Source organism: Podarcis muralis, chromosome 10 (assembly GCF_964188315.1).
Source record: "Podarcis muralis chromosome 10, rPodMur119.hap1.1, whole genome shotgun sequence".
In the NCBI taxonomy this organism is placed as follows: Eukaryota; Metazoa; Chordata; class Lepidosauria; order Squamata; family Lacertidae; genus Podarcis; species Podarcis muralis.
Window position 1 is genome coordinate 8,475,732 of NC_135664.1, and position 27,018 is coordinate 8,502,749.

Here is a 27,018-nt window from a genome sequence, read left to right on the forward strand (position 1 = left end):
ACGCTGCGTGCCCTTTTCCGGGACCTGGCGTTCGCGAGTGGCCGGCTACGCTTCTCCGCCGCGCGCCTGCGCTTAGAGACCTCCTCCGCCAGGGGGTGGGTTGGGTACGCTGCGTGCCCTTTTCCGGGACTTGCAGTCTGCGCGAGGCTTCACGTCCCCCTCCTGCGCCTGCGCGGGCTTCTGCTGCGCTAGGAGATTTCCTCCGCTGGGGGGGGGGGGAGCGTGCCCTTTTCCGAGACCTGGCATTCGCGCGGAGGCCGGCTTCGCTTCCCCGCCGCGCGCCTGCGCGACTCGTCGCCGCAGCCGCCTCGGAGAGCGCCGGGCGGAGAAGGGCGAACCTTGAAGGTGCTTGGCGCTGAGGCGGCAGCGACGCTGCCCGAACGAGGCCGACATGCAGAGCTGGAGCCGCGTCTACTGCGCTCTCGCCCAGGTAGCGGCCCGGAGGCGGGCGGGGAAGCGAGGAGCGGCGGGCCTCACCGCTGCCTCAGCCTCGGGGCGAGAGGGCGGGCGGGAGCTGAGGCGACGCCCCGGCGAGGCCGCGCTCCGACCTTGGGCCCGGTCGGGTCTTGGCGCCTCTGGCAGGCAGCTGTTCAACAGGGGAAGCTCCGAGGCGGAGCACCTGCTTCGCCGGCGGGAAGCCGCTCCGGGTCGCGGCTGTGAGGGGGAATCGGCCGCCCGCCCAGGAGGCCGCTGTGCTCCCCCCTTGGGAGTCCCGTCGGGGCCGGTGGGCCAGGGGTCGTAGTGCGGCGCCGTGGGGCGCCCCAAGGCCGAAGAAAGAGCTGTGCTTTAGGCGGTGATCAGCCCGTATGGTCTGAATTGCGGAGTTGGAAAAGGGACCACGGGGGTCATCTATTTTTATTTTATTCAGTGAATTTATATACCGCCCTCTACCCGAAGGTCTCAGGGCGGCTCACAGAACAAGGTCAACATATAAAGCCACAACAGATACAATCAAAATAAAAACAACAACCCAGTAACACCCCACAAAGAGCCACATTTTAAAAGGGCCTGGCATCTAGTCCAACCCCCTGCGCTACAGGAATCTTTTGCCCAACGTGGGACTCGAACCCACTGCCCTGAGTTGAAGCATCACTTGCTCTACCAATTTAGCCATCCCAGGCCAAACACTGTTTGGTGTAAGATAATTTTTGTGTGTTCCTTTATCATGGAATTGTAGAGTTGCAAGGGATCCGGAGAGTCATCTAAATCCAATTCTCTGCAATGTAGGATTCTCAACTTGCAGGCCCCCCCCCCAAAAAAATCCAGTTTGAAACCATACTGGACGCTGCTTAGCTTTGCAAACAGCGCTAGCTGTTTTATTGGGGCACCAATGTGAAGTTTTATTCGCCGCTATGAAGTTTTTATTGCTGCTGCAGCAGCACAACAACAACAACAACTGTACGATGTCATCTGCTCCAGAGCGGCAACAAAACGCTGCAACTGTCCCAACAGTTTGATTTCACCCCCAAAGACGCACAACTCAATTGCCTCCCGAGACAGATGGATTTCAACAAGAAGATGAAGCTGTCCGCTCCGGCTTGTTATGCACATGGAGCTTTGGGACAGGCCAGAGGGAATAAGGCCACAAAACTTCAAAAGCCCAACAGCTGTTAGTGCTGTGGTGGCCATTTCAAAGAATTGCAGCGTTGGAATTGAGCTATCCCAGCAGGTGTATTGCACCTTGCATCTCGTGTAGGCTGCAGTATACCGTATTTTTCGCTCCCTTAGACGCACCGGACCATAAGACGCACCTAGTTTTTAGGGGAGGAAAACAAGAAATAAGAAAGCAACGCAAAGTATCCAGAGCTAAGAGGGAGCGCTCCTCCCTCTTCGCTCAGGAGGCTTTGCGGGGCTATCCCTGAAGCTAGGAGAGCAAGTGGGATCGGTGCACACCGATCCCTCTTGCCCTCCTGGCTTCAGCAAAAGCAAGCCTCCTGGCTTTCCCCCCACCTCCACCTCTCTTTAAAGGGAGCGTGGCTCTTGGGGACCCACCTCCCGCAAAAGCCAGGGATAGCCGCACAAAGCCTCCGCAGGGCAGTGGGATGAAGGCTGCCCTGCGGAGGCTTTGTGCCGCTAAGGCAGAGGCTAGAACAGCTAGAGGGAGTGCTGTCGGGGGAAACCCGGGTTTCCCCGCCAGCCCCAAAGAGCAGCTCAGGAGCGTGCCGCACTCTGGCAATTTAGCTCCAGGGACCACACAATCGCTCCGTAAGACGCACAGACATTTCCCCTTAGTTTTTAAGAGGAAAAAAGTGTGTCTTACAGAGTGAAAAATACGGTATATGCTGCTGCTTCTCTCTGCTGGGGTGGGTTTTAAGTTCCCCCTTAGCGGAGGAGAAGGTGTCAGGGTAGTCTGAGAGAGGCAAGGAGGACTCTGCTACTGTTTTGACCACCAAGCCATGCTGCCTGCACTGGTGGGTGGTGAATGGGCTTGGCATCTTTGTATGTGGTTGCAGCAAACCTAAGCAAGAAACATGGGCTGGTAAGGGGGGGTTGCAGCAGCTTCCTGCAAATTTATTATTACCATCTCTTTAAAAAACAGACAAGAAGCCCCCTTTGACTTGGCAATCCTTTGATCTACTTAATTCTACTTTGCATTACTTGTTTCTTTTTATGGCTTCTGCGTCTGAGCCTGGTAGAGAGGCTTATTCCTTTGACTTTTCCAGGAGGAGAATTCAAAAAGAAGGGGCTCTTCTTCTGTCGTATTCTGAAGTAAAGGACATATTTTGTTAGCTGTTCTGCACTAGAGAGTATCACCTTATGATAAGAGATGCCAGGCGGTCTGCGAGGCCTTTTGCATTCTCCACAGAGACCTTTAGTGTTCAAAAGTTGTCAGTCTTTGTATTTCTAATAAGTCAGAGGTCAAAAAGAAGTGAGGAAGTGTTGACTTGTGGATTTATCTGTACATAGACTTTGCCACTTCCTATCAGCAGTGAAAGGCAATGTTCAGAATAGGTGCTCATTAAAATAGATTTCTGTGGAACTTTCCCAACATTTATTTTTCTAACTCCAGCAGCTAATGATGCATAGTAAACAAAAGTGTTGCTCAGTGTGCAGAAATCACACAAGTGAGGCAGGGTTTTTACCAATACACTGTGATAATTTCCACCCCACCCTAGTTGTTTCAAATGATAAATACAGATATTGAGGATCTGAAGAAGAAAATGACCCACAGAAAATATGTCTCCTTAGGAACTAAAGTGGGAATACAAGTGAAGGTTTTAAAATGAATGTTGAATTTTAATGAGTTTAGTTAATCCTGTGAGTAACAATTTGTGTGTTTTTTTAATATATACACTATCCTTATCGGAGAACATAAATTTATTCTTGTTTTTCAAATCAGAGAAGCCATTTTAACCGGATCCAGCCTGGCTTACAAGGCATTTCTGTAGTGCCTTTAAGAACCTATGCTGACCAAGGTAAATATTATGTAACTTTAAACATTACATTCAAAAGTCACATCAAACTGTACATTTAAATATTTTGGGTCATTGTTTCACCATTTCTGCCTATGTGATGTTCCTCAGGATTATTAAGATGTTACTACGTTGTGAAAAGTTGCATCATTGCCTGACCAACACATGAAGATTGCTTCTCCACATTTTTTGTGGTAGCAATGCAGATTCCAGAAAAGGGGAGGGGGAATTGTTTTCATTCAAGATACATGGAAGTAGTGACTGAAAAGAATCAAGCTCCTTTTCCATGTATTTAAAAGGAAAATACAGCTGAGATACCACAAACATTGTGTTACAATACCTCAAGCTTACCGTTGTATTTTTGTGATATTAGCTATAATAAAAAAGATGATGATAAATAACAATTCTGTAGCCATGGAAGACTGATCGGTTAGATTGCTTACTTGGATTGTTGTATCAGTTGTTATTGTTCCTGTAGGCTTTTTTTTACTGAAATATCTTTTAGTGGACTATCTTGCATTATTATGTTGTACACTGTCTTGGTAACTTCTGGTTTTAAGTCAGTATATAAATCATTTTAATAAATATGTAATAATGTAAATGTCCTCATACATCTCTTAAGTATGTGCAATTAATTGCATTGGAACACATGCAAATGGACTTTGATTGCATTCCAATCAAAATTAATGCAGCACTTGTACATGTTCAGAAACTTTCTTCTTTTTAAATGGAAAGAATTGCATTGCTTGCTTTCTTCTCATTTTAAAGAATAGGTAGAGGGATTGTATCCAAGAAAGATACTCTGGGCAGACCCGCTGAAAAAAATGGACTTAATCATGTCTGTCGATTTCAGTGAATCTGCTTCTCTTTTTCTGTCCGTGAAATATTTGACTGGAAAATTTTTAAATGTAAAATATTTTCTTACATCTTCCACATCTTATAAACATCTGACATCTTTTTCTGTCAGTTGATGCCGATGTTACTGTCATTGGATCTGGCCCTGGAGGGTATGTTGCAGCAATCAAAGCTGCTCAACTTGGCTTTAAGGTAAGGAAACAGGATGAGAAGAATCACATAATGTAGCCGTGGTGCAGATAATCTTGCAGTTGTGGTTCTTGCAATTATGTCAAAAGGAAGACGACCATTTGTAGCTTGGCTGTCTGTACCTTGAAGATGCAAATTGGATGGCTTTAAAAGAGGATTCCAGGCATGGGCAAACCTGGTCCTCCAGATGTTTTGGGACTACAGCTCCCATCATCCCTGACCACTGGTCCTGTTAGCTAGGGATGATGGGAGTTGTAGTCCCGAAATGTCTGGAGGGCTGAATTTGCTTATGCCTGGATTAGGCAATTTCATTGAAGGCAAGACTATCAGTGGCTAATAAACATGATGGCTATGCTCTGCCTGTTAGAATCAGTATGCTTTTGAATACCAGTTACTGGAAACTGGAAGGGGGAGAGCGCTTTTGGGTCTTACGGGTTTCCTATCATCATCTGGTTGGCCACTGTGAGAAAGCTCAACTAGATGGGACATTTGCCTGATCCAGCCGGATCCCTTGTGTTCTTCTGAATTGCCTGCAGTCTAAAGAACCTGCTATACAAACTTGGGGGAAAGAGTTGTTTGTTGAACAAAAGCTGCATCACATTGGAAAGGTAATGTGCAGGCTTCACTTGGCACAGATAGGAGGAGGCTAAATATGCCAGATAAAGGTAAAGGTACCCCTGCCCGTACGGGCCAGTCTTGACAGACTCTAGGGTTGTGCGCTCATCTCACTCAAGAGGCCGGGGGCCAGCGCTGTCCGGAGACACTTCTGGGTCACGTGGCCAGCGTGACAAAGCTGCATCTGGTGAGCCAGCACAGCACACGGAAACGCCGTTTACCTTCCCACTAGTAAGCGGTCCCTATTTATCTACTTGCACTCGAAGGTGCTTTCGAACTGCTAGGTTGGCAGGCGCTGGGACCGAACAACGGGAGCGCACCCCGCCGCGGGGATTCGAACCGCCGACCTTTCGATCGGCAAACCCTAGGCGCTGAGGCTTTTACCCACAGCACCATACATCTAATAAATAGAGAATACACATTATAGCAGGCTCATTTTGAAATACAGTGGTACCTCGGGTTAAGTACTTAATTCGTTCCGGAGGTCCATACTTAACCTGAAACTGTTCTTAACCTGAAGCTCCACTTTAGCTAATGGGGCCTCCCGCTGCTGCCGCAACGCCGGAGCACGATTTCTGTTCTCACCCTGAAGCAAAGTTCTTAACCTGAAGCACTATTTCTGGGTCAGTGGAGTCTGTAACCTGAAGCGTATGTAACCTGAGGTACCACTGTTAAAGCTTTAAGAATAAACTCTTAATCAGTCTGTCTCTTTCATATAGAGATGTGGCTTTTATTATGTAGTAGACAATAATGGTGTCTTCGAAGCAGATCAGGTTATATCAGACATTTCTTCAGGAGATCTGTGATGCTCTGTTTCTCTCTAGCAGTGATGGAGAACTTATGACTCGCTAGATGTTGTTGCAATCCAACTCTGATCAGCCCTGGCCTGGTCAGAATATCCCTTGGTTAGGAACGATGGGAGCTGTCTAACAAGATGAACGTTTTGCCATTAGAAAAAATGCTTATAGGAGTGTTCTTAAAAAAGAAAGAAAAAAGAATGAATTGTTTGAAAATAAAAGTGTAGGAACCCATTGTGGCCTATCTGATCTACGGAGGGGAGACTGTTTTATGAAAATTCATTTTCCTTTTAATTCTTAGACTGTCTGTGTGGAGAAGAATGCAACACTAGGAGGGACTTGTTTGAATGTTGGGTGCATACCTTCTAAGGTAGGTACAGTTTTTAGTTCTCACCTTGAAGGCAATTGGGCCTGATCTGGCCCGCTGGCCTTAGTTTGCCAACCCATGGTCCAGCTGCATGAAAGTTACAAAGATGTATCAGTGAAACTGATCACTAATGGAGCATTGGTTCACACATTCACCTATGTCACTTGATTACTTCATGACAAGCAGCTGATTGTGTGAACTGACTCCCTTTGAGATAACGTGAATTGATAAGGAAGTTCTTTGTGGAAACTTATGTAGTCCATTCAAGCTTCCATTCATTCATTCATTCATTCATTCATTCAGGCATCAAGTGCTGAACATGGTGGTGTTTTCCTGAAGACATATTAATAACCAATGTGAAATTACTTCATTCAGATCTTAGGATAAATAGTAGTGATGTCATACTATAGCAAGGGTGACTTAACCCATGCTCATCCAAATGTTGTTGGACTCCAACTCCCATCAGCCCCAGTCAGTCCAACGATATCTGGAAGGCTGCAGGTTAGCCACTCCTGAACTTCAGTCATCTTTTACTACAATATCCCCTGTGGAAATTACATGCTTAGTTTAATTTTGTTTTATGTTACAGGCCTTGCTAAACAATTCACACCTGTATCATTTGGCCCATGGAAAAGACTTTGCTAGCAGAGGAATTGAGGGTAAGTATGAAATACCATCTGTTGACATTCCAAATATCCTGGTTCTGCTGTGCTAGTGCATAGTGAGATAATTTACCGGATTGGATATTGAGTTAGACTGCTGCATCCTCTTAAGATAGTGTAAAGCCCTAAATATAGGGAGTCTACTCTGCATATTTAACAGGATGCAATGCATTAAATAATGTTAATTAAATTAAAATTATCTATACCCAGAAACTTGCCAGCCAGGCCAATACTTAGCTGGAATCCTGTACATTACTTTGGTCTAAACTACTGGGTAGAATATTGTCCGTGAATTGCTCTTGTCCATAGAGGAAAGGGCAAAAGACTTAAATTTTGATAGAAAGAATTGTGCTTAACATTCCCTGCGGACAGCGGGGCTTTCACTTGCTTCCTGGTGAAGCCCTGTGTTCTGTTCCCCAAGCCGCTCCTGTGGGTGGGATTTGATAAATCACTGCTTGATTTAGAGCAGGTAGGAGAAAAAACAATGTTCTTCCACCCTCTGCATGAAAAAGCAGAATGTTCTTTGGCTTTTGAAGCCCTGCCTTTCAATTTTGTTCTAAATGAAAATAAAAATTCAGGGAAGCAACCTGAAAGAGTCAGGTCATTCCATGGCTATGGTCTTGATTCTGATCTAAGCAAACTTAAATCATTAGAAAATATATATATATTTAAGCCAATTTTATAGGCCTGCTTCTCTTTCTTTTAGTCACCATGCCATGCAGTATGTATTAACCTGTCTTTTGAATACACAGAAATAACCATAAGATTTTAAAGCAAGAAGCAGACTTTATTTTTAGATTAAGTTTGTTGCTACAGGCATCTTCTTTGAAGAAGCATGCTCTCCTGTGTGAAGGAAAGGGGAGGAGGGCTTTATTTAAGAAAAGTGGTGCTGGTGTATTACACCTGATTAATCAGAGACACCTTTTAAATGGATAAATTGAAATGATAAATAGACTGAACATTGTTTTATTATTCAAGACATTTGTATTCCCCCCTTTTAATAGTGCTTTCAAGGTAGTTAACAAATGAAAACTAAAACAAATTAAAATTACTAAGTCCAAAATGTTACAGAATTGTCTATCAATAAAAAAGCAATTAAGATATAGTGCGAGTTTGACGGCACCTCACACTTTTCAGTTCTGGTGCCATGAGAATATTCCTGGGGAAGGATCTGCAGAACTGGGGCCCAGCCACGAGCCAGTCCTTGTCCACAGCCACCACGTTTTATCTCAGAGCAGGGTCTTTTGTGGAAAATCTCAAAGGAATCCTCTGATACAACTTCAGTATTGTAGGGTACACCCAGGGGAGTAATGGAGATACATGAAGGATGGAGATATTGGTGTCTTAAGTTAATAAAACTTGCTAGATGTTTACTGAAGCATCGAATAGAACTGTAAGAACTTTGCTATGTGCTCAAGTCTACAAAAATAAAGTATTTGTTACGTTTGCACATATTTATATAGTTACAGGACTCAAATTGAATTTGGAGAAGATGATGGAGCAGAAAAGTGGTGCAGTCAAGGCCTTAACAGGGGGAATTGCTCACTTGTTTAAACAGAACAAGGTACGTCTGGACTCTGAACCAAAAGCAGTTTACTGCTTGCACTATTCCTGGCCATTTCTCAGTCGCTTTAGAAGTTGGTGCTGGTGTAAGTTGCCGCTTTTCTATAAGTGGTTGCCAGGAAGGCAGCCCAATTTGCAATTCATCACATGGAGGATGATACCCAAGTAAGTCACACGGGGAGTGGACCCATTGAAATCGATGGATATTGCCTGAGGGTGATTAACATTGGCTATTGCCCGGAGATTAGTGGTTTTAATCCCATCTTCAAATCTAAACTGATAGTTCTTGGCGAGAGAAGCCAGAGCAATAATTAACTCCTTTTGCTCAGAAATATAGTCTGAACATGGTCAAATACATCCCCGAAGAACCACAGGATGAAGTTTTCTTAACTTGGTTAGGATATCATGGGCTGCATATCCACTAGCAACTGCTGAAGGTGGAAGCCCCACCAATATGTGTGCTGTTTACAGTTTTCCCTGTTCTTTAAAGGCTTGACAGTCATTTAATCTGCTTCATATGTAGGCCAAGCTTCCTTTCAAAGTGAAGATACTGATTTATATACCGTATTTTTCGTCCCATAGGACGCTCCGTCCCATAGGACGCACCTAGTTTTTTTGGGGGGAAATAAAGGGGGGGAAATTTCCTTTATTCCCCCCCCCAAAAAAAACCAGGTCAGGGAACAGCGGGATGGCGGTGCTGCACCTCCTCGCTGTCCCCCGAGCTTGTGGGGCTGGCTGATGTCTGCCCGGCGCGCGGGGCGCTCTGCTTCAGGGCGCCCCGCACGCCGGGCGGCAGGCTGCTATCCGCAACCTGGGGAGCCCTGTGGGAACTCCCGCGGGCTCCCCAGGCTTGCGGATAGCTTCCTGAAGCCTGGAGAGCAAGAGAGGTCAGTGGGCACCGACCCCTCTCGCTCTCCAAGCTTCAGCAAAAGCCTGTATTCGCCCCATAGGACGCACACAGATTTCCCCTTCATTTTTGGAGGGGAAAAAGTGCGTCCTATAGGGCGAAAAATACAGTACTTTCTTCACACTTTAAAAAACAGGTGGCTGGCTGGCCTCCTCTTGGGTGTTCTTGGGAATCACTGGGACCTGCATGCTGGTAGGATAAAGTTGAACTCATTAAATGCACGGAAACTTAAAGAGTTGTTTGCTTAGATTAAAAACACTGGTGTGTGCCACAATAAAAAACTGAAACATCTCATGTTTGCCCTGTGTCACAAAAAATAAAAAAAGTGTTTTAATCCATCAGCCTCTGTGTATCAGATTTCAGTACCTCCTTTTAAACAAGGTAAAGAATAGCATTGCTGCAACCTGAAATGTTTCTTAGTTAATTTTGTTTAACAAGAGCTTTCTTTTTTGAAGGTGACACATGTTTCTGGGTTTGGAAAAATAACTGGCAAAAACCAGGTCACCGCAACGAAAGATGACGGCAGCACTCAGGTCATTAATACAAAGAACATCCTCATAGCCACTGGCTCAGAAGTAACACCTTTCCCGGGAATTACGGTATGACTTTATTTTTAAACTTTTTTACTAGTGTGCTCACTGTTTACTTGCCATTGATTGACTGCAAAAAACCCCCACATTTTCAGCTATGCTTGGCATGCCCTGAGTCAAGAAATCTTCCCTCCTCTCCTTCCCTCAATCAGATACATGCCTAACATTATATTGGGATCAGAAATTCTTAACCCTTTTCTACCCCTGCAGCAGATAGCTCTCAGGTGCCATTGTTTGGTCATTTAATATGTTGCAGTAACAAGTTATAATTTTTCAGCGACAGGGAATGTCAAATAGAAACATTAGTATTCTTTGTTGCTTCTGTTTCCAGTGTTATTTATGTTACCTTCCATAGGAGTAAGAATCATGCTAGTTTGCTAGGACTTGAGTTGTATGTGCTGGCAAATTAGGCTGAGGTCCCTTCACCTTGCACAGCTACAGCAAAGGTAGACCGGAGGGCTTGTGTGATGAAGGGAGCCTGTTGCTAGGCAAAGAGTTGTATCCACTTAAGTCCATTGAAATTAAAAGGCCAAGGCCCAAGTTAGTTCTGCCCATTCCATTCAGGGGGTCTCCTCTGTGTGACTAATGTATACAATCCAGAATGAGGAGGATCATTTCTGGAAAAGTACCAGCAAGAGTTGCTTGGTCGGGAGAACGGTTTCATTTTCTAGCTGCTTCTGTCCTGTGCTGATGTAACTAGTTGAATGGCAAGAATAATGCACTGAAACAACAAAGATTAAGCCAGGCTCCTAAGTTGAAATGTAATAGCAAACCACACTTGATAGGAAGCCAAGATTTGTAAGCCAGCATCAAAACATGGTTTCAAATGGTGGTTTGCTGCCCGGAAATAAACCATGGTTAGGTTCAGAAGAACCATAATTAGGCCAGGTCAAACTTTTCTTGCTTGTGGCCAGAGGTGTTTGCAACATGCAAACTAGCTCAAATATATAATGTGCAACAAATCCCGTTTGCAAATACAAATAGGCTAAACACACCATGGTGTGGTAGCTGTTAGATATTCACTTCTGAGGTCAGAGGAGATTGGGTGTGTTAATGGTGGTATGGCTGCTGTCTTACATATAACCTTGAAAAAAATGTTGGCATTTTATACACAGTGTATGCTTTTATACAAAAGTCTCATATTTGGGGGAATTTATTTTTCTTTTGTTTAGATTGATGAGGATACGGTTGTATCATCCACGGGGGCTCTTTCTTTGAAGCAAGTCCCTGAAAAAATGGTGGTCATTGGTGCAGGAGTCATTGGTGTGGAACTGGTAAGAAGTGCTCTACCTCCTTTTAATTTTTTCCAGCGTCTGTCAGTATTCCCAGTTGGCATGCGAAAACATATTTCTGGGCCTCATGCAGTTGCCTGTAGGGGTCTATTGGGATGTCGGCAGTCACACAAACCAGTCAAGGTACTAAGGAAACATGGGTTGAATAAACCAGTGCTTATACGGCTGTTACGATTCTTGCAATTGCAGAAATAGTTTTCCATATGGGAACAATTGTGCAAATGGCAGCCGCTCTCTGTCCACTGGCACGTGGAGGTGCCACGCCATCCAGGCTTTATTTCCAGGCTGTTCTGGTTTGCAGCCTTGCATGCTTGCACGATCGAACACGTGGGGCTTAGTGAATATTTGCACAGGGCTGATATATAGTAGGGCTTCTGCAGGACTGGAAGCCTTTGAATTACGATAAAAAATTCTGCTGTTATTCCAAGACCTATTGGGGAAGTTACCCTCCAGAAGATGTTGTAATTGTAATTTATTATTTGTACCCCGCCCAACTCCCTTCAGGCCCAGCTAGCATGGCCAATGGACTCAGATGATGGGAGTTACAATCCAATAACCTCTGGAGGATCACAGGTTCCCCATTCCTGGTTTATTGTGTTCCCAGTTAAGGAAATTTATCAGTCAGTGAAATTGTCATGAAAGTGTAGCAGGCGTTGTGCAAAAGGTTACAAAACATTCCCGGGTTGTTTAAAGATTTCTGGTGGAGTTTAATCTTCCATGGTTGCCATTAGTCAAATGAATTTTTAAAAAATAAAGTAAAAATGGGCTTGTTTACATCGCAGGGTTCAGTCTGGCAGCGTCTCGGTGCAGATGTGACAGCTGTGGAGTTCTTGGGCCATGTAGGTGGATTGGGTATTGATATGGAGATATCTAAGAACTTCCAGCGTATTCTCCAGAAGCAAGGGTTTAAATTTAAACTGAATACTAAAGTTACCGGTGCTACCAAGAGACCCGATGGAAAGATTGATGTTTCGTAAGTATGTACGCAACTATGTAAATATGTAACTTAAAGAAATGGGTTGTCTTCTCTTTATAAAACCTAAATTAGCCCCAGATCAGACTTGGGGTCAAGGGAGTGGTGGAATTACTGGCATCTATATACAGTTGTACCTCGTTTTGTGGCCGGGGTCTGTTCGTGGAGTGGTTTGTGCTTCTGTGCATGCACGAAGTGCGATTTAGCACTTCTGCTCATGCGCAAGCAGCAAACCCGGAAGTAACCTGTTCCAGTACTTCCGGGTTTGCTGCGGACATTCGCCGGAATGGACACTAGACAAGGCAGACGTTCACAGAGGTATTACTGTATATGAGACTGGTTCTTAGGCTACTTCAAATATATTTTCATCCCTGGAAACATGTTTACAGAACTGTAGTTATTGGCATGGAAAGTGTATATTGTAGAATCAAATATACTGGGTTGTATCCCTGCTGACCATTGGCTAGGCTGGATGGGGTTGATGGATGTTGGGAGTCCAACATCTGCAGAGCTACCGCTGACATAGGTGATGTAATCCATTAGTTCATGCTTAAAAAAACATACAACACAGACAAGTCCTCTTGGAGCTGCTAATCTTGGATAATGACAGTTACTTATGCCTTTTACACTGCACAAATTGAAATGTTTCTAATGTAATAGGCATTGGCATCCTGTTCAAAATCTTACATGAGTTGCATGTTTTATCCTTCAGAATTAAAGTGGCTGGATAAAAACCACAAAGTTTAAACTTGCATTTGTTACTCTCTCGATGTGTGGACTCTATGCATTTCACAAAATTCCTATGCCGTTTGATTGTATTGTTTGTGGCACAGCTGGCAAGATTCAGAAAAGAGCTGGACAATGCGCAGTCGAAACAATTCAGAGGGGGGTTTAAGAGATAATCCCACCTATTCATTATAGACATGTTGGTGTTGTAACAGTTATGAGATGATTATGACATTTCTTTTGTTTAAGCTGTTTGTTGGAGAACTGCTGTAGTCACTTACTGTGACATGAATGTAAAAATGTGTAAATTTAGTATGGCTTAACTATAATTTGCTGTAGTTTTGCAGGGCCTTGACATATTATCCGTGTAACGACCCGTAACTGTTAGATAAAAAAGGAGTGATCAGGATTCAGTGACAGCAGGTGTATTAGCAGTATGTTGCTTCTCCATTCATGAGCACTCTCCTACTCCTTTCTCCCCAGAATTGAAGCTGCTGCTGGTGGCAAGGCAGAAGTGATCACTTGTGACGTACTTCTGGTTTGTATCGGGCGGCGCCCATTCACTAAGAATCTTGGCCTGGAAGATGTGGGTATTGAACTAGATAATAGGGGAAGAATCCCAATCAACAACAGATTCCAAACCAAAGTCCCAAAGTAAGTGAAGTAATCAGATGGGTTGTTGGGCTGTTGGAAATTGTTTTTTTCTGAGTTGCTATTTTGAGTTTAAATTTAAGGTTCAGTTGTATTCAGGGAAGTTTTTAATGTATGATATTTTAGTGTTTTTTGGTTTCTATGGAAGCCGCCCAGAGTGGCTGGGGAAACCCAGCCAGATGGGCGGGGTACAAATAATAAATTATTATTATTATTATTATTATTATTATTATTATTATTAGCAAGATGGGTATAAAAACTGGTTGTAGTTTAGCACGGGAGCATTGGTTAAGTCGAGGAAGATTTATACTGTGTCAGATTGTTACAATCTCCTCTTTTGGCTTGTGTTACTCTTGCTACAATCATAATTAATATATGCTAGAAGATGATGACAAGAACAAGCCTGTTTACCTTGGGCCTTCATTTACCTTTGGGGTAAAACAAGACTGTAGCTCAAAGTCAATTTACCTTAAAAAAATGAAAAGTTTCAAATTAGATTAGAGATTTGGCTCTTCGTTGTATTTTTTTTTTTTTTTTTTTAGCCTATTCCATGTATATTCAGGACAATGGGTCAAACGCTGCTGTTACAGTGCATGTTTTTATGTCTATCTGCTTGTTTTTCTTTACTTGTCAGCATCTATGCTATTGGCGATGTAGTTGCTGGACCGATGCTTGCTCACAAAGCGGAAGATGAAGGTATCTTGTGTGTTGAAGGAATCGCTGGAGGTGCAGTTCACATTGACTACAACTGTGTGCCCTCGGTCATTTATACACATCCTGAAGTTGCCTGGATTGGAAAATCGGAGGAACAGCTGAAAGAAGAGGTACTATTTGTAGTTTCTTCTGTTCGCTCATAGTAGAGCAGTGTGTTTATTCCCTGGTTTAATGATTGTGCAGGTACTTGCTGCAAATGTCTCAGCCAGTTTGCTCCTCACCCAGTAGTCCTGCTGCCCAGAGCTAAACCATAGCTTAGCTTAGAACAGTGGTTCTCAACCTGTGGGCCCCCAGATGTTGTTGGACTACAACTGCCGTCATCCCTGAGCTCTGGCCTTGCTAGCTAGGGGTGATGGGAGTTGTAGTTCAACAACATCTGGGGACCCACAGGTTGAGAAAGGCTGGCTTAGAATATCATCCAAACCCCAGGCTCTTGCTCCAGACAACCCATGAATTTTAAGAACTTTTCAAACTCCTGAAGGTATTTTTTGCTTTCAACTGCTTTGAGCTTCACTAAAGAATTATTAATGTCGTTTAGTCCTGCTCCCAGAAACAAACCACTGTTAAAAGCTTGCGGAAGTGAGAACCCCATGGATGTTGGAAACAATGCTGCTGCAGTTCTGAATGTTACATACGTGGTGTCATACGTGTCTTCTGAGTGCTCTTCAGTTTTCCTGCCTTTTGTCCCCAAGTAGCAAGTGCTTTTCTGTAAGGTTCTGCTACAGCAGCCTCAGTGAGGAGAAAACAATTTGGAGAAAGGGGCTGTTTTGAGAGTGCCACTGCCTTAAATCAAGTGTCCACTCCCCACTCCATATTCTTAAGCAATTGCAGCAATTTCTGTACATGGATCTATAATGGTCATGTCTTCTTTGGAACTCACGGAAATGTAAACTGGGCTGCACAACATCTGATGGCAGGGTTGCAACTCCAGGACTGAATGCATCTCCACCCAAAACATTTGTGTTTGGGTAGAACCATCTCCCGGACACCTAGTTTTCTATGTAGGAAATACTTTTGTGTGGAGCAGGATGTGAGCATCCCCTCCCTAACTTGGCCTTTCGGAGCTCAGATGCAGCGAACTGCCAGAGAAGTCATACTTTAGTTTTTCTGCCAGGTGCAGGAGATAATGTCCAGCTTATCATAACCGTCTTTTGCTTTTTAGGGGGTAGAATACAAGATTGGCAAGTTTCCTTTTGCTGCCAACAGCCGAGCTAAGACCAACGCTGACACAGACGGCTTGGTGAAGATGCTAAGTCACAAAACAACAGACAGGATGCTGGGAGCGCATATTTTAGGCGCAGTGAGTACTATGTGGAATCTGCACGTAGTGCTTCAGAATCTTGAATGTATTTGGTTCTGGTGGACAGGAGTTCATAATATGCAACCATGCATACTTCTGGCCTCTAAGCATTTGCTGGTGGCTTGTAAGACTTCAGAAAAGTGTTTATATCCCCAAGACTGTTTTGTTCACCACAGCTCAGTTGCTCTTCTTACATTTCTCTTGGTGTTCTGTGTACCTTTTCCTTCCATAATTCAAGAAGATAACCTAAGAATGCCACAACAAATCATGGATTCATGGGCATTTTAAATAAATAAACACATGCCTTCTTGCATAACTTAGTCCACTGCAGAATTTGAATTTTTTTTGGATTGCAGATTTAAGGCTTTTGACATGCTGGCTCCTAAATCCCCAGTCATGTTGTGCCATTACCATGTGCCACTACCAACTGTGGCACAGTGGACTCGGCCACAGTTTTGTGTTGTATGATTTTTCTCTTACTCCGTGCTTCTCAGTCTGAGGTTTTAACAGAACAACAAAAGCAAACCAGAACATGAAAAAACCCATCATGCACACTGCGTTCAGAGCACTCTGTGTGCAGTGATAAAAGCATATAACTTAGTCTTATGCACAACTTTAAACATCCTGAGCGTCTCAACTTTCATGGGGGTGGTGTTTTTTTAAATAGCATGTCTCCAGTCCTTATGTCTATGAAGCTATGCTTGAAAGCATGCAAACAGGCACCCAAACCCAGATTTATGATACTATTACATACAAATATAAGCCAATGGCATCTTAGAAGTGCTGTTCCCCAGTTGCTTTCTCTCACACGGTAATAACTCTTCAAAGATGGCAGCTGATGAAATATGCACATGTATAATATGTAAAACTTGTTTTTTTTTTCTAATCAGTACTTGCATAATTTAATGAAGATTTCATTGGTAGCCCTAAGCCTTTGCTAGGTGTATAGTTGCTTACCGTAAGCATTTAACGCAAATCAGATTTGACACCAAATTTTGATAATCTTTTTAAAAGCACAAAATACAGAGAGCTCTATTTATAGTTCTCTGTACCTCTGCTTTTAATTTTTTCTCATAGATTTATTACTTGCATCATAATAATTTCTCTCCCTCCAGGGTGCTGGGGAAATGATTAATGAAGCTGCTCTTGCAATGGAATATGGGGCATCATGTGAAGATGTTGCCAGAGTTTGCCACGCACATCCAGTAAGTTGGTGTGAGCTGTCTAGTCATTTTTGTCTCTGTGGGTTAATTGAAGATCCAGATAATTGCAAGGTCCCCCCCCCCCCATTGTTGTTTAGTTGTGTCCGACTCTTCGTGACCCCCCATTACCTTTTCCTAATTACTTTCTTTTGTTCTCAACAGACTGTGTCTGAAGCCTTCAGGGAAGCCAACCTAGCAGCATCATTTGGCAAAGCGATCAATTTCTAAAGCAAAAGGATACAGTTAACGCACAAAGCATATTTTCCTTTGAAAACTGACAGAAGGCTTTGTGAAAAGCTGAGTCATTTGAAAACTTCTGGGACTTAACTAAGTGAACTTTTCTTTTCAACATGAGCTATTTAAACAGATTTGGGGTTGGGAAATCATCCAACAGCTGTACATTAAGTATGTTTGCTTGTTTGTACATTCTAGGTTTCTGCAGAAGACAAGCTACAGCAATGACAGCTTAAGGTTGTAGCGTGCTTAAAAAGAGTCCATCATGTTCTTGGGCAAAATATAATTGTTGATACTATCCAGTGTTGCTGTTCTGTCATTGCTGAGGAACTGATACTGTAATATCATGATACTTAAAATATGCCACTGTCACCTTTGCACAATGCTGTCGTGGTAATTTCAGTGAGAGGGATAGCAATAGGTTTCAACGCATCACAATCTTTTTAAAGTTATTTTTTAACCACGGCTAGTCTTTGTCTTGGCTCTTCTTGATATGTAGGACAAAATGCGTACAGCTGGTTTTGCTCTGTGAACAGCCATTTGTATCGATACATTTTTTTTAAAATGGAAAAACACCTGTGTTTTTGTGAAACTTATTGAAAGAAAATCAAGTTCTTTTGGAGAAACAAAAATTGGTATAAAAAATACACTGTGTGGAAGGCAAGTGGAAGAGTTCGTACAAAGCTGTTGCACAAGCAAGCCAACATTTTTGGCTTTAGCGCCATTGTCCTCTCACAGTGTTCTGACATGAGGTGCAAGCAGCAGTCTCCTTCCTTTCTGCTTGTATGCACAGCTGAATCCATGATGCAGTTTCCCTGCTTCTCTCCCTGTGCCTGCGCTTCACATACTGGATTTCATGACCTCTATTGTGGTGGAGGATCACTTTTCTTATCCCTAGAGTTGCATAAAAATAATTCATGGTACATTATCAGCTCATTTATATGGTGGCGTTCTTAACACTTCCTTTGTTAGAAATAGTGGGGGAATGAATCTGTTCAAACAAGGGGGAGATCAGAAAAAAACTCTAATACTAGGATTTGCTTCTTGGATGGCACTGGTTCAGGGATCTTATGGTCCTAAGGGTTCACACACACCCTTTAACTTATGCAGACACCTCAGCTAATGTAAAAAGGGTATTTTATTTTCTACTGTTTTCCAAAGAGTACAAATACATAATATCAAAACTCATGTCTTGCAGGGAGTGCTAAGGCAAGCAAGCACCTGATACAGTGACAGTCAAAACATAATGAAATAAATTACGTTTCTGTCTTGTTTCAGGCATCTTTTTCCCTCACTCTGATTCTGCAAATGTTTGGTCCTCTATGGCTTTATTTTATGAACTAAGCGTTTCATTTTCCTAACATCTGTTGACATAGCAGAGGAAGTTCTGGAGCTGCATTCATAAACTCTTAAGCAGAACTCTTTAAATTGAAATTAACTTCCTATCTTAAGATTTTATTATCAGAGTACTTAAAAGGGTTAAAATACCATTTCGGGATAATGAATGTAACACTGGTTAAATGAATCATATGCTTTGTTACAAAAGTACTGTTTATTAAGTAAAAGAGAAAGTCTTTGGTTTTAAGATATTAAAGCTGGTATTTAGTCAAATTATCAGGTCTTAAGGTATGAAAAGAATGTATATCAGTTTCAGTTTAAGACTTCTCTCTCTTTGGATTTACATGTTCCCCTTCCAAAGGTTTTTTTTTTTCCTGGTTCCATTTTCCAATCAGTTACTAGCAAGTGCTGTAAACAGCGACTTTTTGGCTGATGGCCTGCAAGAGGCTGCGGACTGTTTCTTCCAGCTGCACCACTTGCTTGGCTTTGTCTTCCAGAATTCTTTGATTCTTCTCATATGTGTTTTCCAATTCTGCAAAGAAAGAAAAAACGGGGGGGGGGGGGGGGGGAGAGAGAGAGAGAGAGAGAGAGAGAGAGAGAGAGAGAGAGAGAGAAGAGTCAGGTTATTCCAACAGCAGACACTACATGTTGGGTAGTTTGAAAGCCCAAAGTAAAGGTGGAATTGGAAAGAAGCAAACCCCATTGTACCCAGTTATTTGGCTTTACAGAATGTGAGATGCTGCTAATAAAAAGGAGAAACAGCTGTCTTTGATGATGACGATGATGGTGTTTTACGTCACGGTGCTGCGGAAATGGGCTTAGGAGGCGGGGAAGGAGTGCTCAGCTGTAACTGAGAACATATGGCAGTTCTAAAGAAATATTCAACCCCATTTTCCATATTGGACTTTACCCTTGAGCTGCTGAAGTTTGCTGTTTGCTTGTTCTAGCAGGGTTTTAGCTTCATTCTGTAGTGCCTCTGCTTTCCTCCTGGCAGCTGCAGACTCGCTTGATTTCTTGGCAATTAAGCTTTCTACTGTCCTATACTTGTCGTCCACATCGTTATCCAGTACCTGCGATTTGAGACACAAGGTGGCAGTATTACTCAGAACACAGAAATGGAACACATTCTTTGACATGCTACTTTCACTCTTAACAAGGATCTACTGAGCAGAGACCACACACATCCTGAGTGGAGCCCATGGAAATGGATCTCTCTTTCAGTATCGTTCAAAGCATCCCTTCCCTTCTACTCTCTTTACCCAATGGGAAGAAAAAAACCTGTGGTTTGTTGTTCCCAGCCTTTAAAAATGGGTCACAGCTGTAGAAGATACATGCACTAGTGTCCATACTCTTTGAAAATGAAAATAAAGGTCCTGCTCCCTTATTGGCAGCAGTTGACTTCCAGTTTTAAGAATGGACCAAGACTTCCTTCAACAGACAAGGCTTGCCAGAGCTGTTTTTAAATAGAAATAAACTACTATCCAATCCTGCAAGCAGGTGTTTTCATAAGCCATTGCATTACATTGGTGCTGGATCCAGCAGGTGAGACTGATCCAGAACTGCCCCATCCTCAGGCCCAGCCCCCCATGAGGCAAGGTGAGGTGACAGCCTCAGACATCAGGATCCACAGTGGCAGAAGATCCTGCCATTCTCTATTCCCTTGTTCCTGATGTAGATCTTCATTACCACCTCTTCCTTGACGGAAAAGGGGAACACCATATAGTGCTTTGCCTCAGATCCAAAATGGGGAGGGGCGGTGGCTCTGCCCAACCTCCAGAGTCAACTTTGACAGGTGGGTGGCTTATCAAGTGGTACAACTTAAAATGAAGGATCGAGAGCGTACTCCACGGTTCCAGTACTTTCTCTGCAGCTCTAATTCAATGCCTTTTTCAAATTCAGTACCTTACTTTGTTGCCGCAGGGCATCAGAAAAGTGCTGAATACGATTGGTACCAGTGACTGCACAGTTCTGACCCTGATGTTACAGAAAGTAAGGTGCTGAACAGTGGGCATGGCTTCAGTCAAATAGTGAGGCGTAGTGGGCCTAATTAAGCCTACTAAGTGAAGCTTCTTTACTACTGTCTTACATCACCCATACACATGGCCAGAAAATCTGGAGCCTTCGTAACAGGAACAATTCTTTGCTGTTCTTGCTGTGCTCTTGAGGTGAAGCATGTAACTAGATGTGGCTTCCAGCCATCTTAGTTAGAGGTCTCACTGAGTTGTGCCTGGTTTAGCTAGCTTCCTGCCCCAGGAATTACACAGTCCCAATAGCCATGCAAGCAAGAATCCATAGCTCACCGCTGCATAAAGTTATGTGTGCTCTCAAGATGTGGAGCACTTTTAACCACCACTGAAAATGGAATGTCAGATGCCTGCCTCAAGAAAACCTTATTCAGTTCCACGGGATAGTGAGATGCACTTCACACAACAGTTAAAATGGCACATGCTTTTTACAGTCTGATGGTTTGCATTGTGTTATGGCCAAACTGCTTTGATAGTATCTTTGGCCAGGCCTGATTTTACTTACAAATTCGAGGGCAAACCAGACAACACAAGCTGGTACCTAAGAAAATGCCTTTGTTTCTTGAGAACAAAGAAAGTAATTTCAAATGGAGAGCCTTACTCTTTTGATATCTGTGGTACTTTGATTCACAGTCGCAACAGTTTCTTCGGCTGCTCTAATGTCCTCTATGTTTGTAGCAGTCTTTTGTCGAAGCACTTCCACGTTCTTCTCTAGCTCAGCAATGCGCAGAGTGGCGTTGTTCAGAGTTTCTTCCGAAGCTGCAGTTTCAGATTCAATCTAGCATTGCAAATGAGAACATGATGCACAAATTGCTTCCCAAACCACAGTACTTTAACGACATACTTTTCAGCTTACAAAGTTTTCCAAACGTTAAGTCTCTGTGTTGTGGCAGGCTTATGCTTTCTCTCTTCGTTTCCCCAGCTTTCATCAACTGCATGAGGTGACACTTGCCTTCCCTTCCTTTCCACTGACCTGGGATGTTGCTGCTATACAGCTGATAGTTTTTCTCCGGCCCAGTGGGAAGAGGTGGTTGTGGTCTTGCAAAAATGAGGGATTAGTAATGGAAGACAAGGGTACCCTGTCCAATAATTATTTTGTTGTTCTATACCAGGCTTAGGCAAACTCGGCCCTCCAGATGTTTTGGGACTACAACTCCCATAATCCCTAGCTAACAGGACTAGTGGTCAGGGATGATGGGAGTTGTAGTCCCAAAACATATGGAGGGCTGAGTTTGCCTATGCCTGTTCTGAACAGTACACTTCCATGAGACACTGCTGGGGAATAGAAGTTGGGATCATCTGCATGCAAAGCAGATGCTCTACTGTTGAGCTGTGACCCCCTCCATTACAGTCTTTGAACTAACTACAGTTAGATGCTTAAACCCTATTGAGTTAAGTTGCTGTGCTACCTTTTGGTGCACTGAATTGTGAGCAAAACAATTGGAGGAAGGAGGGGTTTCAGGGGAAGGGAGTGTAGATGGTAGCTTTGCTGCCTGTTAACAGTGTCCCAAATCAAATTCTGTAGTAAATTGCTAAATCCAGCTTACTAAGGAAAAAAGAGAGATCCTATGATTTGAGCAAGGGCATGGCTACCAATCTGCCATATATCACCAAGGTCTATCTAGTTCAGAGCTTTCCAAACTCTGTGTCACAACACATTAGTGCGTCGGCTGCAGTGTGTAGGTGTGTCGCATTAACGCTCCTCCCGGGACTGGAAAGGGGTTAGTTTAAGCTTGTGTTTCCTAGTAAAACTGAATTACTATGTCGAGAAGTGATGCATGTCGAAAAAGTGTCTCACCAACATGAAAAGTTTGGAAAGCTCTGGCCTAGCTGGATGAAAGAAGTAGTACCAAGATAGGCCTAAGTGCAATTGCCATCTAGGCAGGGCAGGGACCACGCTTGCAGGAGCTACAGTTTTTATTTTACTATAAGGCCAAGGTATCTCAATCAGCCTGGGGCAAAAGGCACACTAAGAATTAAAAATGTTTGAGACTACAGCTCACCAATCCTTCCAGACAAAAATCCACTCTCTGTTACCCAAGCTTTCTTTATTTCAGCAGTGTAATTTAAGGGGCGGAGAGTTGTTTTGCTGCTGTCATGGTTTAAAAAATGCCCTATTTCCAGCAAAAGGTAAAGGGACCCCTGACCATTAGGTCCAGTCGCAGATGACTCTGGGGTTGCAGCGCTCATCTCGCTTTACTGGCCGAGGGAGCCGGCGTACAGCTTCCGGGCCATGTGGCCAGTATGACTAAGCTGTTTCTGGCGAACCAGAGCAGCGCACGGAAACGCCGTTTACCTTCCCGCCGGAGCGGTACCTATTTATCTACTTGCACTTTGATGTGCTTTCAAACTGCTAGGTTGGCAGGAGCAGGGACCGAGCCACGGGAGCTCACCCCGTCACGGGGATTCAAATTGCCGACCTTCTGATCGGCAAGCCCTAGGCTCTGTGGTTTAACCCACAGTGCCACCCACATCCCTAACATTTCCAGCAACTCCCTGCCTAAACCAACAGCTGTGATGTACAACCTGATATAAGGGGAGTATTGAAAGTTTGCTTGCTATGTTGAGACCATCATCATACGGGGTAAAAAGCTGAATTGCAATCTTAATTCAGGGTGCAGATGGGCTAGTCATAATGGTTCAACCAATGTGGTAAATTGGTTGCCAGAGTTTTTCACTGATTTCTTTCCTATCATTTGCCTTTTCTGTCTCTGGACCCGACTGCCAACACAGATCACTGACACAGGAGCCCCTTGGAATCCCTTCTGACCACCTTTGCATTTCCTCTACCATGGTATAAAAGGTAGATGAGATTATCGAGGCAGCAAGACAAACAACCTGGATGCAAGTGATTAATGTTTGTGGCACCGTATCTGACTGAGCATGTAACAGTACATTAGCAACAAAGGCTTTCTTCCATTCTACCTCCACTGCTTTTGTACAAAGGGTGGTGAACGGATTTTCTGCTTCTTGTCCATCCCACCCCAAATCAGCCATCAACCACCTGCTGTTTTTGTTTTCTCGGTTTCTGTACTTTTCTAGACAAAGCCTAGCTATATTGAAACACTGATTTAAGGAACAGATAGTATTAGGTGATAATAGAATGAACCAGAAGATAAGATTATTGTGTATCCTGTACAAAAGTAAAACAGCACGAGAACATACATGGCCATAACTCTGCTTCCAAAAGCAGATTTAGGTGACTGAAACTCACAGAGGTAAGTAGGTCTTGTGTTCCTTGTATGTCTTCATCTGCTAGTTTGATGGCCTTTTCAGCTGCATCTTGGGCTTTTTCGGCTTCTTCCAGAGCTTCTTTCACCATGTCTGCAGTGACTTTGACATCTGTTGCACTTTTACTGTGGAATGGAAATTAATTACAAAAGGACTGTGTTAAACAGGCTCTCCTTAAAAAGGATTCTTTTGGGTTGGCCTTTTCAAAGAATATGCAGCAGGCTAAACTTACTCCCAGTTTCTCAACATACTTATTAAATACTGAACGCTTTTCAGGGCACAAATATAGTCTCCTAGGATTCTGCTGAAAGGTAAAAAAAGACAGCCTGTTTCAGAGCAAGGGGGAGTAAAAAAATTGGTACCTGGCTTTTTTAGCTTCATCTAACAGCGTTTTTGCCCTTGCTATGTCTCCGGCACTCTGCTGTAGGACAGTCTCGACATCCGAAAGGCTCTCCACCCGTTCACGAATATTATCTGCAAGTGTTTGCAACTGCTCAGGTGTGCTGGGCATCTCCATGTTGAGCACTTCGTTAGCAACTGCCTCAATGCTGTCCAGATCAGCACTGTCTTCTGTTGAAATGGTAAACAGAAACAGTGAGTGAGATGGCTCCCTTCCTCATCATGGTTTTTTTCCTATAAAGCCAAGAAAAAACAGGATCCAGGTGGCACTTTTTTATCATAAAAAAAGGTATAAAAGTCCACACTCTTTAGAAGTGCTTTAGCTTTGATGAATTTCTAAGACGTCTTAAGAATCTCGCATCTGATCAGGCAGTTGAGTATTGGGAAGGAATTCTTGCCAAAGGGCAATGGCAGATGGAAGTAACATCAAAAATAAATGATGGCCTCAGGCATGTGGTGGATTTTGATCAATAATGTATCATAGCAAATGTAATGAACTTTCTGTCATTGACAAAATTACTTTTGAGTAATATGGAGAGTTAAAATTATGCAGGTCATTCCATCCTGCATTCAACTTACTTCAATTTCTGATCAATTGATATAGCATTGTAGCTTATATAACAAAAGGTGCTCGTGCATTCTATGACTTATATGGATGAAGAAGTCAAGAGAGAGAGTGTATGTGCATGCAACACGGCATGGAGCAGATAAAAATCCTGTTTCTGCATGCATATATATATATATATATATATATATATATATATCTCCACTAAAAGTGAACGTCTATCGTGTTGCATAGCCATTTTTTTGCCTGTACAGGAGTGATGCTAGGCAGTTAATCAGGCTGGTGTGATGAGCTGAAGCAGTTATATAAGCTGTTCCACATGTTGTGGGCCAGCAATCTTGGATGCTGTTAAAAGGGAGCAGCATATTCCAACTTCTTCAAAGAATAATGATCTTACTGCTCTTTGTTGCCACTAGTTAAATCTTTGTGGGTGGATTTATATCTGTTCTCTGCAAACTACTTTCCTCCTAGATAAACCCAAATACTTTGATCCAGGTTCTCAGCGCACAAAGTACCATGAATAAAGTCACTTCAGCACTAAGTGTACTGATCGTGGAATGTGAGGAAAAACAGTTCTTCGCGTTGCCCCATCGCAGTTTCCTGCCTTCAGAGGATGTTCAAATCATCAGTACACTTTTGTATGGTAACACAGTAAGGGTTGGAGTGGGAGAAGTGAAGTCACTACCAGTGATTAGCTGAGCTGCCCTGATGCCAGAATTGGATGGGGCAGTCATAAAGCTATTGGCTAGAACAGGCAGGAGAGACATAAATGAAGGAAGTAGAAACACACCCAAAGCAGGCTTGGTCTGCCTGTCCAGCAGCAACAGGGAGGCATGGGAACTTAGGAAAGGAGGACATGGTCCCAAGGAAGAGAGAGGTGCTTGAATGGGAAAGATACTATGGGATTCCCCCCAGAAAACTGTTGCAATGATTTAATCTAGGCACAAAGTGAAAACCCTTTTGTTTACGCATGACTTTGGAATGTCTCATATAAGTACATGCAATTGAATAAATGTGCATAATTAAAATACTAGGTTAAGAAGAGGAAGCGCTTATTCACAACAGTCCCAAAACAGCAGGCTAACCATATTAAAACAAGACTTACTCATCAGAAATTCCCTGATTTGCTTAATAAGATTCCGCAGATCCTTGTTGCTCCGGTCCACTTGCTCTTTGGTGGCGTTGGTTTTTAGGAGAACCTCTTGTGCATTCTGTTTTGCTTCGTCTGCTCTCTGTTTTGCCTCTGAGACCTAAGTGAAATAAATGGGCCATTATTTTCTATTTCTGACCATCTTTAAAAAGGCTCAGGGATAAAAAGAAGAGACATTGAGAAAGCAATTCGTCAGCATTGAAGCTGTGTGAGAGCGACTGTCATAAAAGTCAGAGAACACTCTTAAATTGATGTAAACACAACAATATTTTAAACAGCCCAAGATGCTATGTGTAGTACTCATAGGAATCTCTATTTAAGCCAGACCTTCTTCTTATTAAAGAAGAAAGTCTGGCTTAAATAGAGATTCCTATGAGTACTTAGCAGGATCATGCAAACTGTAAAGAACCAATTATTTTGGGGAGAAGTTTTGTTTGCAATTGTCCAGACTTGCCCAATCTGCTGATTAAGCTTTTTATTACTCTTCTAAAATTCATTCTGGTTGATCTACCTTTTAAAAACAACAGTCAATAATAAAATCACCATTCTGGAGAGCTGTTCAACTTCTGCCAAAGCGCTGAGTATGTCTCTGTCGAAATCCATCGCCTTCTGCCAGGTATTGTGGGCCACAGTAACCAACCCATCACAGCCTGGTCCTCCACATTTCCTTTTTCCATCTTCTGTGCGGCAGCTCAGGCCACCACATTCTGAATCAGCACAGGAAGCCCCGAGGGGAGTTCCGCACGTCTGCAGCAGACAGGATTAGACAGAGGAAAGAGTGGGGTGGCGGTGAGGTTATCAACCTTTCCAAACAAATTTCCGAGCCAGCTCCCTAAAGCCCTATCCTATTAGTTGCGGCTTGACAAATTTCCAGAGCCCCATCGAGAACACAAAGGCTGTTAGAAAATGTTTATTCTCCTGCTACTCTCTATGATGCTCCTTTCTATACTGGCCTGTTTTTCTAAACACAAAAGCCCCAAGCATGGTGACCTTTCCTCATAGGGGCATTGCTCCAGCTCGGGCAGTGAATAATTATGCCCCCTCAGTGTTTGTATTGACCTTTGAGACGCAGGTAACCAGGATTTGCATGTGCAGTTTTCTTTCATGGCTATCTCGATTTGAAAAGGAGAAGGGGTTAGCATGAAATTATTCCACCTTGGGAGAGCGGTACCTTGGCCACACTAGTTTGCTTTAGGGAAGTGATTAGCCACCTTATGCATACAGTATGTTACTTTTAATTATAACTGACAGCAGAATGTTG

General features: G+C 43.3%; 2 protein-coding genes across 2 annotated transcripts in view; one reads left to right on the plus strand and one right to left on the minus strand.

Annotated features, from left to right (window-relative positions):
- The first annotated feature begins 258 nt into the window (after positions 1-258).
- DLD (dihydrolipoamide dehydrogenase) lies at positions 259-17,348 on the plus strand. Its single transcript, XM_028745777.2, has 14 exons — positions 259-430; positions 3,341-3,416; positions 4,381-4,460; positions 6,171-6,239; positions 6,826-6,895; positions 8,362-8,462; positions 9,824-9,967; positions 11,131-11,232; positions 12,033-12,223; positions 13,433-13,603; positions 14,235-14,424; positions 15,477-15,614; positions 16,730-16,819; positions 16,979-17,348. The coding sequence occupies exons 1-14, from the start codon at positions 392-394 to the stop codon at positions 17,042-17,044; spliced, it is 1,527 nt and encodes a 508-aa protein (XP_028601610.1). The 5' UTR covers positions 259-391; the 3' UTR covers positions 17,045-17,348.
- An 822-nt stretch (positions 17,349-18,170) lies between these two features.
- Positions 18,171-27,018, minus strand: part of LAMB1 (laminin subunit beta 1) — a 58,555-nt gene continuing 49,707 nt past the window's right edge. Inside the window, exons 27-33 of the mRNA XM_028745771.2 lie at positions 26,301-26,504; positions 25,713-25,857; positions 24,006-24,213; positions 23,627-23,768; positions 21,014-21,190; positions 19,299-19,458; positions 18,171-18,920 (exon numbers count right to left, since the gene is read on the minus strand). Coding sequence (XP_028601604.2) covers positions 18,787-18,920; positions 19,299-19,458; positions 21,014-21,190; positions 23,627-23,768; positions 24,006-24,213; positions 25,713-25,857; positions 26,301-26,504 — 1,170 coding nt within the window. The 3' untranslated portion in view covers positions 18,171-18,786. The remainder of the gene's footprint in view (positions 18,921-19,298; positions 19,459-21,013; positions 21,191-23,626; positions 23,769-24,005; positions 24,214-25,712; positions 25,858-26,300; positions 26,505-27,018) is intronic.